Below are 12,608 nucleotides of genomic sequence, written 5' to 3' on the forward strand. Positions count from 1 at the left end.
AAGTAGAGGTAACCTCTGCACCCCCAAGTGGCTTTCTTACAGACCATTTTGCCTGAGCTGCTGTGGTTCTTTTGTTCTCCTGAAGTACTTCATTCATTTTGATCTCTTTGGTCATTGATCCACTCCAGTTCACCAGACTCCCCTTTTCAAGGTCAGGAGAGGCCATAACACAAAGGGAAAGCATCTGCTTAGCGTGCAGAAGGTCCCAGTTGAAGGTTAAGGTGTGTGGCCTTTACCTGTGATCCTGAAGCGTTGCTACCAGTCTTAGCTGACAGTACTGACCTTGACAGGCCAGTGGTCTGATAAACATTATTTTTGTGTTGTTTATGTTTTCCAAGGAGTTCAGGGCACTGTTTAAGGCCATCACTAGATGTTACATGTGACTGGCATCAAAATCAGCAGCTTCGCTTCTCTTCTTTCTCCCTTCCCTTGTACAAAGTGCATAACCTACGGCACAGGGAAACTTCCAGTGCATTGACATTAGTAACTGTTTATGAAGATGAGTAATACCACATGACAGTATTTTGTCAGATGTGACAGGAGGTGGGGTGGCGTGAAATAAGGGACTGCTGTTTTCCAGCACTGGGTTGTTGACTCTGGGTTGGAAATTTGGGTGTGGAGGCTGGGGAGGGGAGGAGCAGGGTTCCTGGACAGGCAGAACCTCAGCAGGATATAATGTTACAGAATCCGTTTGCTGTGCCCATAACCAATGTTGGCAAATTACTATACAGAGTTAAGTAAGAAGCTTACATTCTCTTCTGTGCTGTAATTGTCCAATCCTTTTAATCAGTGTGTTGCTGCTTCTCTGTGCAGTAATCTACCAAAATAGGTCTTTAGTTGCATAGAGAATGGTATGGGATAAAACATATTACAAACTCCCTTGTTCAGTTACCTCTTGTTCAATTGCTCCTGCAGAGGGAGGTTCATATAATTTAATGCTTTCTGGTGTTCATATCCCTGCAAATGCAACCTTCGTCCCCTTCCCCCCCACTGGCCAAGTTTTCAAACATGGGGTTCTGACGTGGCACCATGCATTCTGCTATCTCATTTTTTTTCACTGTGTATACTTAGCCCTTGTGATTCGTATTGCCATTGTTTTGAACACTGGTAAGACATACCTCCAAATAAATGTGTTTTGTTTTATTTGCCAGAGGGTGTCTTAACTCTTCGTGCAAAGCCTCCATCTCCAGATGAATTTGTTGACTGTTTGCAAAAATTTAAACATGGCTTCAACCTTCTGGTAAGTGGCTGTGAAACAAAATTCTTACAGACAGTATTCCTTGGGTTGAAAATCATGACTGCTTATTTCTTCCTGTACAAAGTGCCATTGAATGTCCTTTGGAAAGCAAGCATTGCCTACCTTTTGTCAAACTTTCAGCTGGATCCAGCAGATGGGGAGGGCAGGTGCTTTTCCTCCGGTGGTGAGCTCCCAACTATCCCCTTATGCTGTTCCTGGGCGCCCCTGCCAAACAAAGGGGGGAGGGGAGATGTATTATCGAAGGCTTTCACAGCCGGACTCAACTGGTTGTTTTCCGGGCTGTGTGGTCGTGGTCTAGTAGATCTTGTTCCTAACATTTCGCCTGCATCTGTGGCTGGCATCTTCAGAGAGGAAGAGTTTGAGCAATTATCCAAATCATATTCAGTGGCTCAAAAATGTGCCCCATGCTGGGAGTTCCTGTCCAGTCCTTCCTCCGCATTTCATCCACCTTTTGGACAGCTGCTCTTGTATGCCAGAGCCACATTGTTGGGGAACTGAGGGACTCAAGGGCTCCTTCACTCCAAGAGAATCTGAGAAGCTAGCCCCAGATCCCACTAACCCAATCAACAACATGGTCACCACCTTTAATATGACACTTATTGGCAAGCTTGTGGTGGTGACTGGCCTTTCACAGGCTTGCTATCTAACAATCAGCTGGGTTCTCAGTTAGCAGCCTGCTAGATTGAACCCGTGGACTGCATCCCTGAGCTTTGACAGTCAACATGGTGTAGTGGTTTAGAATGGCAGAGTCTTATCTGGAGAACTGGGTATGATTCCCTGCTCTTCCGCATGAAGCCTGCTGGGTGACCTCAGACTAGTCACAGTTTGTGCAGACCCACCTACCTCTCAAGGTGTCTGTTATGGGGAGGGGAAGGGAAGGCAACTGTAAGCCACTTCGAGGCTCCTTGAAGGTAGAGAAAAGCAGGGTATAAAAGCCATTTTTTCTTCTTCTTCTGTTGATTGCCCTGAGAAATACAATTTTTCCTCACATTCTCTCTCTCCTCTCCTGCAGGCTAAATTAAAATCCCACATCCAGAATCCCAGTGCTCCAGAACTGATTCATTTTCTGTTTACTCCATTAAATATGGTGAGATGTTTTATGGTTTTATAATGCCGCCTCTGGAGGGGGGGCAGTTGCTGTCCTATCTTGGGGCCCTCCCCAGTCTGCTCAATCAGGAAATTCATTGACAGCAATGAGGCAGTAGCACCATATATTCAGTCAGGATGAATGGCCTCATGCGCCCTAACTTTATTTTATTTAATTAAAAAATTTCAGGAGCCTTTCCACCCAAATAGGGCTCCATGGAGGCAACTAACAAGCACGTAGAACCTTAAGAGTCAGCGTCTTGCCTGTCTGATTCTTAAGACTCCAAGGGGCTTTCCCCACTGACAGAGTTGAACTGGTTTCTACCTAGGTTTGCCTCAGTGAATCCCCACTGCCACCGAGCTCAACATTGTTTTGTCTCAGTCCCCCCCCCCCGCCCCGAACTGTATCCCTTGTGTGAGTTATAGGCTACACTTTTCTCCCAGAACAAAGTCGATACCGCTTCGAAGCTTCGAAGTGGAGAAGCATCAAAACGACACCTCATCCGTTCAACTAATCACGAGCCGCTTTTGTGGCATGCGCAGAACGGAAGAGTCGTGGCGGGCAGAAAGTGCATGTAACTGTAAACTGTAAAAACTGTAAAAAAAAAAAGAACGCTCCCGTTTCCCGCCGTAACACAAGCGCCAATCACGATCGAGGAGCGAAACAGGCACCAAGATGATCCCGCCCACTTAGCTTGGTTCCAGGGGGCCAACTCAGTTGTGGGGACAGCCTGGAATCGCCCTCCACTGAGGGGAACCGAGTCGACCTTAGCTCCCTTCTGTAGTGGGGAAAGCCCCTAAAAAGCAGATTACTGAATAGCCAGTAGAACTGGATACACGTGTAAAGAATGCACCTTGTCAGGCATGTCTCTGTAACCCTTGGTTTGTCCTTTGGAAGAAAGCAGTCGGGAAATGATAGATGTCCATCTGTGTCTGTGTGTGTTTGACAGCTTACCTATCCCACTTCTCAATTGTATTCCCAAAACAGCGCGCTCAGACTTTCTTAAAAAGACAATAAAAATTGCTAAACAGTCATTACTGCAAAGGCTTTCACGGTTGGATTCAACTGGTTGTTGTGGGTTTTCCAGGCTGTGTGACTGTGGTCTGGTAGATTTACTACCAGACCACGGCCCCACAGCCCAGAAAACCCACAACAACCAACCATTACTGCAATTAAAATTGCTTTTATCAGCAAACTCTATCCAACAGCAGCAAGAAATGACACTATAGTATAGTGCATTCCCTCCACCGAAACACACAAAATCAGCAATGGCCCATTACCAAAGTTCTGGGAAAAGAAAATTGTCTTCATCTTACCATTATCTCGCCATTTTTGACAGCTTCCCCTCTGTATTGACTGGGACGAGAAGCTGCTTGGGGAACTCTTGTTAGAAATTCATTTTGGCCACCTTTTCTTACTAGATGCCGTTACTGGTTCTGCTGTGTAAATCGTGCCCCTTTTAATCTTCTGTGTTACAGGTGGTACAAGCCACGGGAGGCCCAGAGCTTGCCAGTACTGTCCTTAGCCCTCTGTTAACGAAAGATACAATAGAATTCTTACACTACACAGTCACAAGTGAAGAAGGACAGCTCTGGAGGTCGCTGGGTGACACGTGGACCAAAGCCAGGTTAAAAAAACCCACACCTTTGTCTGTCGTTATTTCATACGTTCAGGTTCACTGATATGTTTTGATGTGAACAAATTATTCTGTTGGGTTCTGCTTATCGGTTTGCGTGATCCAAAGAAGCAAGAGTCCTTTGGCAATTAGGGACTCCGTCAAGAGCAGTGGTTCTCAGCCTTCCTAATGCCTTTAATACAGTTCCTCATGTTGTGGTGACCCCCAACCCTAGCATTTATCCATTTTAAAGATGGAGAACACTGATGCAGAGAGTCTTAGGCGACCCCTGTGAAAGGGTCATTCAACCCCCAAAGGGGTCATGACCCACAGGTTGAGAACCGGCTGGTCAAGAGGCATCTAATCTTTGTCATCACCAAAGGTTAAGTAGCCCCAGGATGATGGGGGCTCAGTGTACAGCCCTTCACTGTGAAGGGATTCTTTGCCGTGGTTGATGACGTGACGATGTCAATAATAGCCTGCCTGTTTTACTGAATCTGGCAAAGGCTGATGGATCTTCAGGATAATTCTGGATGGCCTGACTGGCTCTCCCAGCACGTCTCCCAAAGAGTGCTGCAGGCAGCAAAGAAAAACCTGCTGGTGATCCCTGGCCTTAAAGAGATCTGGCATTTTCAGTCCTGGCCTCAGCTTGGTGGAGCGCTCTGTTGGATGAAACCTGGGCCCTGCAGCACCTGCTGCAGTTCCTCATGGCCTATAAGACACAGCTGGTCCGCCAGGCTCATGGCTGAGACAGCAACGATGGCCTGCCATCTAATGGCGTCCCTCTTTTTATTCCCCACCTCTTCCCCTCCTATCTGCTGCCTCTGAGAATAGGAATATATAGTGTTGAATGTTCAGTCACCCTCGGGTTTTGGGGTAATTTGTTGAATGTGGATTTTAATTCAGGTTTTTGTTAGTATTTTTGTATTGTTATATTATTGTACCTTTGCACTGTTGGAAGCTGTCCTGAACCCGTAATGGTAGGGCAGCCTGTAAATGTAGTAAATGAAAATGAAATGAAATAACTGAGCAAGCTATATGGCAGGGCTGCAACACGGAGAGGGGCTGTGACTCAGTGGAAGGGCCGCTGATTTGCATGTGGAAGGTTCCAAGTTCAATCCCTGGCATTTCCAGTTACGAGGGTGGTTAAAGGGTAATATGTGACATGGAAGACCTTTGCTCGAGATACAGGAGAGCTACTGCCAGTCAGAGTAGAGAATACTGACTTGGTTGACGAACGGTCTGATTAAGTATAAAGCAGCTTCTTGTGCGAGCTGCCCTCGTGTACCTGGTTGTGGGGGTTTTCTTGCTCTCTAAATGTCAATTTAACAAAGTTGCCTGCCTTAGGATATTTATATGGGACATAAAATGAAACTGCAGTGAGAGAAATTTAACCGGCCAAGTGTTGGACTGTAGCTGAGGGAATCTGTAGTCAAATCCATCCTGGGTCATGGACCTCACCATCTCATGTGAGGCCAGTCACATATACTCGCCCTAATCTACCTCACAGGGTTGTTGCGAATATAAGATGGAAATGAGGAGAAATGCACATTTTACCCTGAACTCCTTGGAGAAGTAGTGGGTTAAATGGATCCGGCTGGACTTCCGATAGCAGTGGAAGCTCAGGGAAAGGCAAGGCTGAGATGAGCTGACATGATAATTGTTGAAGAGTAGGGTCTTAAAGGTTAGGAATGGGTAATGTGATGTGAGTTCCCTTATCTTTGCAAGCAGTCGGGGTTATCGTTGTGCAGCAATGAGCAGCTTTTCTCAGTTTTAAAAAAAAGGCCACAAAAGAGATTTTTAATGACACAAGTAAGGAATAAAGGCGATCGGATTTGCAAGCGTATCTTTGACAACACTTTAGGTCTTTCGGATGCCAGGAATCAAAACGGGCTTTCTGCATGAAACGTGCTTTGCCATTGAACCAGGGCCCTTCCCATGATGTCATCTGAAGTGTTGAATTTTAGAGGGGTCCAAAGGAATTGGAATAAAGCAGCAGGGATGCCAGGCTTCCATTTATTGGCCTGTTAAACCTGGCACCCAAGCATGCCAGTCATTAAAAGCCTCTGTCATTGTTAAGGTTGATTTCCAAGTAAACAAAGTCAAATCAGTATCCTATCGATTCTGGTAATTTCCAAGACATCCTCCTTATCCTTGATTTGTTTCTGGCAAGGCACATCAATCAGAGGAAGAAATTGTAAAACACATTCCAGGTAGCTGTATTTCTTTGCAAGATTCAGCCATTCAAACAGCTGGACAGTGTTTTTTATGCACAGCCTATAGGTGTCCCAGATCACAGAGGGTGAGAGAACGAAAATCCTGCTTCCAATGTTATGCCACCAAGCAGCAAGAGCTGCCAGTTCATGCAGGAATATTTCACTGGTTCTAAAAATATCTCTCTAGTTAGCAATTGTCTGGTTCTGTTTCTCATGGGAATTACAAGTGCAGAAAATGCGAAAGCATTGTGTGTGTACAAATCGGAACATTTTCTTCACTGCTTTTCAACTACCCATCCTTTCAAAAGGTTTGGGATAAGCAGTGACACAAATTCTCTGTTCATTCTGTACTAAGAAACCTTTCAGGTGTTCAAAGAGTTCCACTTTCAGTCTTTTACTACAACTCCTTAGAACAACTGAGAAATTCAGGTACGGCAAATCCTGCCCCACTGCCCAGAATGGATGAAATGCATCTAGTTGTATTCTGAAGAGTCCAGAGCCCCTTAATTAATATAAGTCCGAATAAGTTACATGAGAGGCTGATACAAATTCCTAACATAAAATTCTTTTATTTTTCTTGGGGGTGGGGGGGAAGGGTCAAGTCAGACAGTCAGGGAGGTTTCAGGTTTAAACTTGGCAGGTAGAAAAGCAACTGGAAAAAGACACTTTGTGTAACCATACAGAATAGGTATTTTGTTCTTATAATGTAGCTGTCGGATTCTACAGACAAGCATTTGTCACTGTTAAGAGAGATCTCTTGGCAATCATTCCTTCATTGAACTGGAGTTCATCTTTATGAACTTTGTGGAAGTAGGTGTCACGCTGGATATCTCCTACTATACCCATAAGCAGGAATGCTCTCTAATTCTTCTGCAATCACTTATTCAGATCATCTGTCTGGTCAGCTTTGCTATACATACTATATATAATCTGGGGGGGGGGGGCAGTATTCAGCTGTCCCACACCATACCTTACTAAAGTAAATGTATAACTGAACCAACGTGAAGAACTGTGGTGATCCCCCCATGTCTCTGCTGTGTTTGATCTCAGAGATTATCACGTTAGAGGCTTTTCAAACTTCAGCCATCCATTAGGATGTTATTAAATTCTTCAGGGAAATAGGATAAGGGCAGGGAGAAATCTGGTGAGAAGGAAAGAAACAATTATATATACAAGTATTAAGATGTTCTTAATAGTACAGCTCAGATTAGATTTGGCTGTTTGACAAGATTTCAGTTTGTTACAGATTTCTAAATTCTTTGAAATAAGGTAGACTTCCTTGTTGTTATACTGCCTTGACTCAGACTTGCACAGATAGGTTCATTTGTAAACTCTGCTGCCCCTAATCTAGAAGGAATGCACTATTTTCCCAACTCCCCTTTCCTTTCAAACTTTCTCAAACTGTAGGATCACTTCAGAGTTTTTGAAGTAAATCCACCTCAGAACTAAGGATGGAAATTTCTCTCTCACACAAAGTTTCTATTCCCCTCCTGACTAAATTCCCCTCCCTTTCTGATACCATCTCTCTCACTTAGTCCGCTCCCTCTGTTCTACACACATAGTTCAGGAGTCAAACTAGCTCAGTCTTTAGAACCTGGAATATTGTGTACAGTTTTGGGTACCCTAGTTCAAGAAGGACATTGACAAGCTGGAATGGGTCCAGAGGAGGGCAACCAAAATGGTAAAAGGTCTGGAATCTATGCTCTATGAGGAGAGTCTTAGGGAGCTGGGTATGTTTAGTTTGGTGAAGAGAAGGTTACGAGGTGACATGATAGCCATGTTTAGATATTTGAAGGGATGTCATGTTGGTGAGGGAGCAAGCTGGTTTTCCGCAGCTCCAGAGACTAGGATCAGGAGTAATGGGTTCAAGGTGAAGGAAAAGAGATTCCACCTAAACATCAGGGAAAACTTCCTGACCGTCAGGGCTGTTTGACAGTGGAATGCACTACCTTGGAGTGTGGTGGAGTCTCCTTCTTTGGAGGTTTTTAAAGAGAGGCTGGATGGCTGTCTGCCTGCAATGCTTTATGTGTTCCTGCATTGCAGGGGGTTGGACTTGATGGGGTCTCTTCCAACTCTATGATTCTAACTTGAACTAGGATTACTTTTCCTAAAAAATTATTCTCCTCTTTGGCTGGAGTAGGGTACTTTCCCCCTAAAACTCTTTCCCTGCCAACACCACAGGTCTATACACAGATACTAAACACATCTTAACCCTCTGGTTCCAAGTATTCCCCCTTCACTAATTCTGTCAGCAGCTCTGACAGAGTTTTAAACACCACCCATTCCCAGCATGTCCCTCACATATAACGGCTCTGTGAGGAATTCACCCTTCACGCCAGGGTTTTTTTCCTGCCTCTGCATGCTCCTAGTTTTGAAGTAGCATTATGCAGAATGAAATTTTTATATGCTGTTTTCCTTAGGTCCACCACAGTAGAAACTAAACACACCGGTTCCCATTTTTCTTCTTTAAAACTCTGTAGGGACCACTCCTTTTTCCTTGGAGCTATTTCCCTCAGGGACAAACTACTGGTTTCATTTCCCTTATCCAGGATTCTCCTCAATCCTACACCGCTCTCCTCCTTCCATTCTAGTTGCCAGCCTCTAACTGTCACTCTCAACTGCCACTCTGTCATTCTCAACTAACAACTGTAGAATTCTTTTTGAACTCCCTGTCAATCAAGGTTCCCAGTCCAGTAGAACACATTTTATTTTTTTTATTTATAGTTGATTTTGTATACCGCCCCTCCCCCGAAGGGCTCTGGGCGTGTGAACAACACAATAAAACAACAATTACATTAAAACTTCATTATGTTATGCAGATATAACTAGGTCAGATGCAAGAAGATATACAGTGTTTGCACTAACTTGTAACTGTAGTTCATTGAGTAGGTTCCTGCGCAGGCACACATTGGATCTGTGCAAGTGCGCAGACCAGCCACAGTAGAATAGAAAGCTTTTGGGTGCTAGCTAACTGACTAGAAATGCACTCACTCCCCCTCCCCAGCGCCAAAGGTGGGTAATCGGTTTGCCAAAGGTCACATGATGAGAGGGGAGGATTGCACTTTCCCTCAGTCCTTGCACTGCCACCATGGCCGAACTCCACAAAGAAAGTGATTCAAAGAGCAGCCCATGGTGGGGTTGAATTTGTGGCTACACTGGAACTCACTCAGTGAACTACAGTTACAAGTACAACACTGTACTTCATTTTCATGGGTTCCCTATGCAGGCCCACATTGGGAGAGTGGCAAGCTTAGCCACTCTCGAGGTGGGTGTGAGGCAGCGCATTTGAATAATGCTTGCAACACCGCTCTCCCAACAGCTGCATCGTTCCGTGAATCAACATCCATCAATAGTTACCCCTTCATCACAGCTTGTGGATATGATTACCCCGTGGTGCACATGGGGAGCAAAATCTGCATGAATGTGAGGGCTTCTGTGAGGGTCAAATTATGTATTTTGGTCCTTTTAGGATTATGTAGGATTTTTTTAGGATTAGAATTACATAATTTAGTTGAGCCCTTGTGTAAGCAACACTCATTCAGCAGCTGTAGGGATGGGATCAGGAGGCATAGGTCAGGACCGCATGGTAGGGAAGTAGCACTGGGATGTGTGTGTGTGCGTGTGTGCACATATGCACATAATTTTTCTGTTTCAAAGTGCACTCCCAAGTCTGCCTTAAGACCCTATCCGAGAAATCACAATAGGTTTTGTAGTGAGTTTTTGTTCTGCTGATTGGAGTTTTAAAGCTGCTGGAGGGAAGGGGCATCTTCAGCTGGGGAAACGGCAGCAGTGGGAGAACCAGCACCAGCTCCTCGGCTTCCCACAGCCCCTGCTACATGCGGGACAAATTTGTTCATTGTGTGCACAGTCACAGAACTCCAGCACGGTACTTACAGCCACCAACTGAGTTTGACGCAGAGGTGAGATTCAGACCTGTGGCTTTCTGATTCACGGCCTCCGTCTCCATTCTAAGCGGTGTTACATCTTTTAAGCCCACTGACGTCAATGGACCCAGAAAGGTGTAATTCTGCTTAAAATGGCACCACCACACGCTGTGTGACCCCGGCTCTTCTTTCCTCTCCTTTTTAGCTGCAGGAGATCCTTTTCAGTTCAACCATTTCAATGCCATTTCTTGTTTCCTTTGATCCTGCCACATCTGAATGTCTCCTAAGCAAGTGACATGGGGGGGGGGGGCTGATTTTATCCTTACCCCCAGCTGTAAAATACAATATGATGTTTACTTATATCAAACCAGCAAGATTCCTGGTCAAACAGATTTTATTGGAAGATCACTTTGCTCTGGAATCGCAAGTCAGCAGGCCATCCTCTTTCCCCAAGTCCTACTTTGTGGATTATCCATAAATTCTGTTGCCACATCCATCAGTCTCTCTGTAAAAGTTTTAAACAATAAGTGAAGTGCAAATGCATACACAGCTGTTACAACTTACCACCCATTGCTAGGTAGATTTCTTTCAACGTATCTCTGGCTTTCTCCTTTACCTAGGGCAGAGTGGCCCAAAGAACAGTTCATCCCACCCTACGTGCCACGGTTCAGAAACGGCTGGGAACCCCCTTTGCTGAGCTTCATGGGGGCCCCAAAGGAACAAGAGCTCAACCAGCTAGCAGAGTCCGTTGCCAATGTAGCAGAACAGCAGCGGAAGCAAGAAATGAAACGGCTGTCAGCTGAGGTAAGGAAAACGGTGATCATTTGCGTGTGTGTGTTTTGTAAAATCCAAGTAAGGAGGACTCGTGTTCACCAACAGAAAATCGGCTCACAACCTGCCGAGCGCTTGTTTGGTTTACGGCTGTCATCAAACACAGCGTAAGAGAAGTACATATTGACCTCCCCCACAGCTTATGTGTAGTCTGCAAGCAAAGGCTGTTCCATTCGTTCCCATAAAGAACAGTGATAAATACGCTCAAAAGTGACACACGTATCTGCTTCCTCCATTGAAATGAATGAAGGCACTCTTTTGAGCCCAAGTGATTAAGAGCACTAAGAACCTGAGTTCATTCCTGGAGGCAGGACCAGCATAACTTTCTCACCTTTGGTTACAGTTACCCCTGTGGAAAAGAAACATTTATAGCTGAAGTTGCAGCTTTGCGGGCGAAGATATGGGAGGAAGAATGATTATGAGCAAGAAGCAAAGATATCACTTAGCTAAATGCACCTTTAATGGGATGCCAGTATGCTGTGTAGCTGCCTGAATAGCCTAAGGCCCATTCTGCAAAGCAAATGTATAATGGGCGGCATTTGGGATAAAGGAACCCGTTTTCCTGTTTTCGCATTCGCATGCATCTGTTCAGGCAGCGATTGGAGCCCCTGGAAACAATCCAGGTTGCTGTCGCACCTTCGCATGGAGATGCATCTATTTTTTTAATTACTTCCCACCCATGCGTAGCTATGCAGGCATGCACAAATGAACCCCCACAGCCATGCCAATGTGCCATGATACTTTGCACCTGCGTAGCTACCCAGATGCAAGCTGAAAAATTTAAAAAATATGGGAAAAGGAAGGCAAGTAAAGCGGCTCCTGCCTGGTAGTTTGCTCACAAGCAGCTGCAACCTGGGATTTTTGAAAAGACTCGCTTGTGTAGTGATTTTCAAAAAAAAATCCAGGTTGGAGGAAACAATGTGGGGCAGACTCGTTTTGGGGGCAGGATCTGTGCAAAGTCTCCCCCCAAAACAGGGTTTTTAGCATCCTACATCTGTGTTTATTGACCTGTGTGGGAGGGGCCTAAGTCAGCTAGAGCTTGGAAGTTAAGAAGGGGTCGGCCATGGTTATTACTTGAATGGGAGACCACCGAGGAAGTCCAGGGTTGCTATGCAGAGGCAGGCAGCAGCAAGCCTCCTCTGCTCATCTCTGGCCTTGAAAACCCCAGGAGGCGGAACATCACGGCCTCACTGTGTCAGTTGCGGCGACACCTAATCATTATTATTAATTTTGTGCTGGGCACAGATTGTCCGCTTGCCTAGCAGTAAGACAGACGCTCGGAGAAGGGGGGGGGGGGTATCAGCCACGCTGTCCTATTAAGGCGTGCAAAAAATTTGTCAGCGTGATTGGTAGTGTTTAGGAAGGCAGAGCATGGCCTGTTCATCTTGATGTTTTCCGTAAGGCTTCCAGAACACTCAGATAAGCGTGTGAACGGTACCAGGTTCTGGAGTTTTGGTGTCAGGGTATAATTTGTCACTTTGATTGAGAAAGCAGGCAGAAGGAAAGGGGTGTGGTCCAGTGTCAGAACAGTATCAATGTAGTGTAGGTCCGAGCCAGTTCCGTATAGCATCTTGTCCCTTCAGGTTCCTGTTTTCTGAATTCAAAAACACAAATAAAAAAAACCCCACCCCAGTGTTAATGGCATACTTGCTGTTACCATGGTTACTGTGTCTAGCCCAGCTACAAAGGTTTCGAGCTGACGTCTTTAAAAAGTATA

At 45.3% G+C, this 12,608-nt stretch overlaps 1 protein-coding gene across 6 annotated transcripts in view; it reads left to right on the forward strand.

The window, feature by feature from the left end:
• EPS8 (epidermal growth factor receptor pathway substrate 8) overlaps positions 1 to 12,608 on the forward strand; it is a 160,309-nt gene that overhangs the window by 119,527 nt on the left and 28,174 nt on the right. For all 6 annotated transcript variants that reach the window (XM_048500837.1, XM_048500836.1, XM_048500842.1 and 3 more), the window contains 4 exons: positions 1,152 to 1,240; positions 2,271 to 2,345; positions 3,824 to 3,972; positions 10,681 to 10,864. In XM_048500837.1, coding sequence (XP_048356794.1) covers positions 1,152 to 1,240; positions 2,271 to 2,345; positions 3,824 to 3,972; positions 10,681 to 10,864 — 497 coding nt within the window. The remainder of the gene's footprint in view (positions 1 to 1,151; positions 1,241 to 2,270; positions 2,346 to 3,823; positions 3,973 to 10,680; positions 10,865 to 12,608) is intronic.

This window comes from Sphaerodactylus townsendi, linkage group LG06, assembly GCF_021028975.2.
Source record: "Sphaerodactylus townsendi isolate TG3544 linkage group LG06, MPM_Stown_v2.3, whole genome shotgun sequence".
Classification (NCBI taxonomy): domain Eukaryota; kingdom Metazoa; phylum Chordata; class Lepidosauria; order Squamata; family Sphaerodactylidae; genus Sphaerodactylus; species Sphaerodactylus townsendi.